This window comes from Phoenix dactylifera, chromosome 2, assembly GCF_051530095.1.
Source record: "Phoenix dactylifera cultivar Ajwa chromosome 2, Ajwa_hap1_PhDact_Kaust_v1.1, whole genome shotgun sequence".
NCBI lineage: Eukaryota > Viridiplantae > Streptophyta > Magnoliopsida > Arecales > Arecaceae > Phoenix > Phoenix dactylifera.
Window position 1 is genome coordinate 53,720,226 of NC_143191.1, and position 4,803 is coordinate 53,725,028.

The window sequence follows — 4,803 nt, forward strand, 5'->3', positions numbered from 1 at the left end:
ATAGGGCACTCCACATGCTATGAAGTTTCAGAATATTTCTGACCATATGTCTCGCCGTCAGCACCTCCCGCTTCGCCACCAGAGGATGAATCTCCTGGCCACCCTGCCTGACTGGCTGAAAGACCAGCTTGAAGGCTAAAAGTCCCCAAACTCGAAACCGAACCCAAACCTAACCCACCCCGACCCGACCCTTTTATTTCCATTCCTCGTCTGAAAAATGCCATCAAGCGGTCTGTGACTCTGCTGCCGAGTTCATACTCCTCTTCTCCGTCGGCGCCCGTCCGCCGCCGGCCTCCGCTGCCGGACCTTTCCGGCGTCCGACGGCGCCGCCCCAGACGTCAGTCTCTGTCTCTTCCCTGGTTCAAAGTTGGAGTCTTTCCCCCTGTCTTCTATTTCTTTGATCATTTCCCACCGAGCTTCTTCTCCCCACTTCTTCCTCAGAACCCTAGTCTTGAACTGTATTCTGGGGTTTCTCCAGCATCCAAAAGCTACGGTTTTTGCCTCGGATTCCAGGTCGGTTTCGGCTTGTACTCAACTTGGTTCGTTCTAGGTTTTTAAAGAAAAGCTATTTCATTCCTACAAATTCTCGATAGTTTGGAGAATATTATTGTTTTTTTATCGGATTACGGTTCTGATTTCTTGGTTGTTTTAATTCAAAATTAGAACTCTTCATGTCTATGCTGTGAAGCTATTATAAGAATCGAGGGTTTGATTCATTGATGTGTGTTGGAAGCTAAGTTAGATTCTTGTGCTTGATTTTTTGTCCAGTAATATAAATCTATCCTCTAAAAAGAATAACAATATTAGGATGGTTGGTGATTAAAGCGACCACATTATGACGTTGAGATAATTATCCTTTTCTTCTCTTCGTTAATGTTTGATGGTACTTTGAATTAATTTCTTACCTTCTCAGTGAGTTTAGGCCACATACACACACACACACTCTTTTGGTGGGCAGCTTAGTTTCCAGCGTGTAGAATTAGGCATTTGGTTATCCTACTGATGTTGATTCTCCTTTGAGTCGCAAGCACCTTTATTGGTCTATGGGGAATTGGTTTGTGCCATGCTGTAATGCTTGAAATAATTGAATACAAGATTGTTAATGCTGTCAGATGATCTTCAGGCCCTCAAGCTATCTTTGCAATTATTCTTTTTGTAGTTGGATGGCTGCAGGCCAGTGGATTTAAGCTGCTAACGGATATAGGTCAATCAGCAGCAACATTTTAGCAAATTGGGTCAGATACAGTTGGGCTGCAAGCAGGTCTGCTTCATGATCGTGGACTGACTCGTATTATGCAGCCACAAAATTGGTTCCAAAACCTAGTCGCTATATGAGTGTTGGGTTTAGTTTGCTTTCTTGGGTCAAATTGGGTTTATTTTATAAACCCAGACCCAATTCATAAGAACATGTCTAGATTGATTTTAATGAAAACTATTTCATGTGCTAGGGAACAGGTATAAATTGTAGGTGCTGTGGACAACTCATTTCATGTGCAATTAGTTAATAGCCATATGGAAGTTATGCTAAACAACACAACTAACTGATTAGATACATGAAATGGTTAAATGCAGCAAACTTGAATTCTGTTAACAGAAGCAAACATGTATCAACAACATGCAACACTTCCATCTTTTATAATGCTTAGCTACACCAGCCCACATTATCTTACTCAAGGTAGCATTAACATGCAACTTTTATCAACAAATTAAAGCATTACTAATTAAATTTAAGTCATCTGCACTTTTCTAATATCTGGACCTAACAATGTTTCAAATAATTTCAGTCTGCATTGGGTTGAATCCATTTTTTGCCAATGCTGGACCTGAAACAACTTTCTTTCGATTCATTTGTGGTTGTTTGTACAGTACTTTGGACTAAATGAACTTGACAATTGCCATCCATCACTGGACAAATCAATTTACGTAATGTACTTACACTGCAATTTGTGCAATGAGCTCGGCATAAAGTTCTGTTTCAATCTCTTCAAGGTGGCTTTGCTTGCTCACTAGATTGTTGTTGTCAAAGTTGTCAATTGCATTAAAATAGCTAACAAGACTGTCTTTTGGAGCCCTTTGCTCAAGCGGATCCTTCAGGATGTAGAAGCTTAATCTAGTGAGTCTTTGGAATCACTATAAGTTTCATATTAATCCTTGGAATTGAGTAGAGGACCTAATGATGAAATAAAATCTCTTTTTTCCTTAATTTCTCTGTTGCTGAATTTGGATCTTGGTTACCTTCTCCATGTGTGATATGGAGCAGAGATTGTCCCCAAAAGTCCAACGATATTGGTCGCCAGTATGCAAGTACAGGATTTTGATTCATGATTTCGTCAATAGAACAAGATGGGAGGTGACTATACTATATGCAGAGTTTTCATAGCCAAGAAATGAGCCATTTATCACGTACATCTTTTCTTGCCCAATGATGTCATCAACATGGTATTAATAGATTGGGAAGGGATCTTGTTGCAGAAATCTACCCTTGTGTTTTAATAATTAGTTTTATTTGGAAGACTGGTGGAGATGAATTGCTATCATTAGTTTCGGCTCTGAAGCCATATGTTACTAGCCTGGAAGTTATATCCCAAAAGAAGTTTGAAGATACTTGAGTGAAAATTTTCAATATATATTGAATGAGTCCTGAATTGTCTCTAGCATATTGGTTGGTATTTCTCTTTGTATCTGGTCCATCAGATCTATTTTTTTTTCTTTTGCTGCTACCATTTGGCCGCTCCTGTTTTGTAATTTTTCTTGCCCTATGATTTTTCGTTATCATCTTCATGATTTTTCTTTTGCACCTTAATCAGCTTGAATATTAAATGATCTTTTCATATTGAAGTTTTGAGGTGTAAATGATTGTTTATGATCTTCATGGTGATCTGTTGGTTTTTGAAAATCCAACATTTCCTGGTTTCTCTTCAATTTCTGATTGTTCAAATTTGAAAATACTTCTGATGAAAAATATTCTTGTAAGGAGGTATCATATCGAGGATTAGAGCTAAATTCAGCTGATCTTTAATTGCTATTCATGATTTGGATGGTCTTGAATACCAAAGCAAGTTGGTTGAAATGTTATCTCAATCTTAAATGCCTCACATTATGGCAGTTTTGGTCTATACCATATATGATACATGTGAATAGGTCCAACTTTTGTAAACATCATATGCTATGGATCCTTTAGAAGATGCGTGGATAAATTTATAAAACATAATGCAAGAGACACAAAATACACTATGTTAACAACCCAAACAATTATCTCTATTGGGAAATATAATTACAAAAGGAGGCCTATCTATTAGATAATACGCTGTCAAAATATTTTGGTTTTAACAAGTATCATTCATATAGATAGGTTCTGTATCAAAGCATGACAGTTATAAGCAATAAATATATCAAAATGAGCCCAACAATCAGTGCACTCTGCTTTGCATTAGGAAGATCTAGTTTGGTACACACCCTAAAAGAAAAAAAATGGACTCACAATGAAACTTACGCAGAGTTTAACGCATGACCAATGCACCTGTTCCAGATCTCATCCTTTTATTTTGTTGTACCGGAAGCTTGAATATGTGATATTTATGTGGTTCTCACAGAAATAATGACGTCTAATCGAAAATATTGATTTTGTTACTAATTGACCTGCTATTTTGGGCCTCTTCTGTGCTTCGTCAAATTCATTCTTGAGAATATGAAGTTCAAGTAGGAGAAGTAGGAGAAGGGTTGAAGTACTACTGCCGGAAACCATGCTTGTTCAAAATAAGTACGGTATGGTACCTGTACATACTGTACTATACCAGCATATGGTACACCATTTGGCTCCGGCATAGCAAAGGTGACATTGGCTACATAGAGTACTATACTGAGGGGCTCACTGCATAAGAATTCCTTATTGTTATGATTCAATATACCTAGTATGGACTGGTAAGAACCAGTAACTTCAACCCTTTATATTCGGTGGTTCCATTAGTCCCCATTTGCTGCATATCATAGAATAGATGTTGGATCTCTGGGCAATGCTTGAATTACATGTGATGGAAATGATTTTCCATTGATATATGTCCATGTTGAGCTGCACAGCAGTAGAAGTGCAGAGCAAGTGAGACCATACATTATTTGCTATAAATGGAAACTTGAGAATGCTTGATGACAGAAAAATTGACAAAATATTGATGTCATTTTGACAGATATTTCTTGCTAATATATATTTGCATATATCTTATTGAGTTCTTTATATTTTCAGGAACCATGGCAAGCAAAGCTAGTGTTGACAGTAGGGAACCGGTGAATGAGCAAGCAATTGCAAATATATATGCAGCTATGCGCTCTGATATCAACCAGCTCTACTCGAAGATCACGGAGTTGGAGATGGAAATTAGTGAGCATTCCCTTGTAATTGGTGCAATACAACCACTCGATCCCTCTAGGCGCTGCTATCGGATGGTTGGTGGTGTGCTGGTTGAGGGGACGATGAAGGAGGTCCTGCCTGCAGTGCAGCGCAACAAGGAGGGCCTTGAAGAGGTCATTGCTCGCCTTCACGAGGCATTGGAGAAGAAGAAAAAAGAGATTGAGGAGTTTGAGCTGAAGCATAAGATCAAGATCAGAAGAGCAGACAGTGAGGCTAAGGACGACAGTAATCGTAAAGAAGGTTTCGCCCAGGGTGTTCTTGTAGGTCCAGCAAATGAGTAGGGTGAGGGATGCTACAAGAAGTTAAAACAGTTGAAACATTTAGATGAATATGTGGTTGATGTTAATCATAGGAACTAAATTTTGTGCATGGTTATGGTTATATTTTTTTGTCAAACA

The 4,803-nt window shown here is 38.5% G+C and overlaps 1 protein-coding gene across 2 annotated transcripts; it reads left to right on the forward strand.

Annotated features, from left to right (window-relative positions):
* Positions 1–4,803, forward strand: LOC103697004 (prefoldin subunit 2). Of its 2 annotated transcripts, XM_088716983.1 has the most exons (3): positions 1–513; positions 1,160–1,261; positions 4,241–4,803. In XM_088716983.1, the coding sequence occupies exon 3, from the start codon at positions 4,246–4,248 to the stop codon at positions 4,684–4,686; it is 441 nt and encodes a 146-aa protein (XP_088573109.1). In that variant the 5' UTR covers positions 1–513; positions 1,160–1,261; positions 4,241–4,245; the 3' UTR covers positions 4,687–4,803. The 2 variants fall into 2 exon arrangements, with proteins under 2 accessions (XP_088573109.1, XP_008776987.3); XM_008778765.5 differs by lacking the exon at positions 1,160–1,261 and having other exon boundaries at positions 12–513.

What these genes read in the sequence shown, in the direction of transcription:
- LOC103697004 (XM_088716983.1), top strand. Translation starts at nt 4,246, where the DNA reads ATGGCAAGCAAAGCTAGTGTTGACAGTAGGGAACCGGTGAATGAGCAA.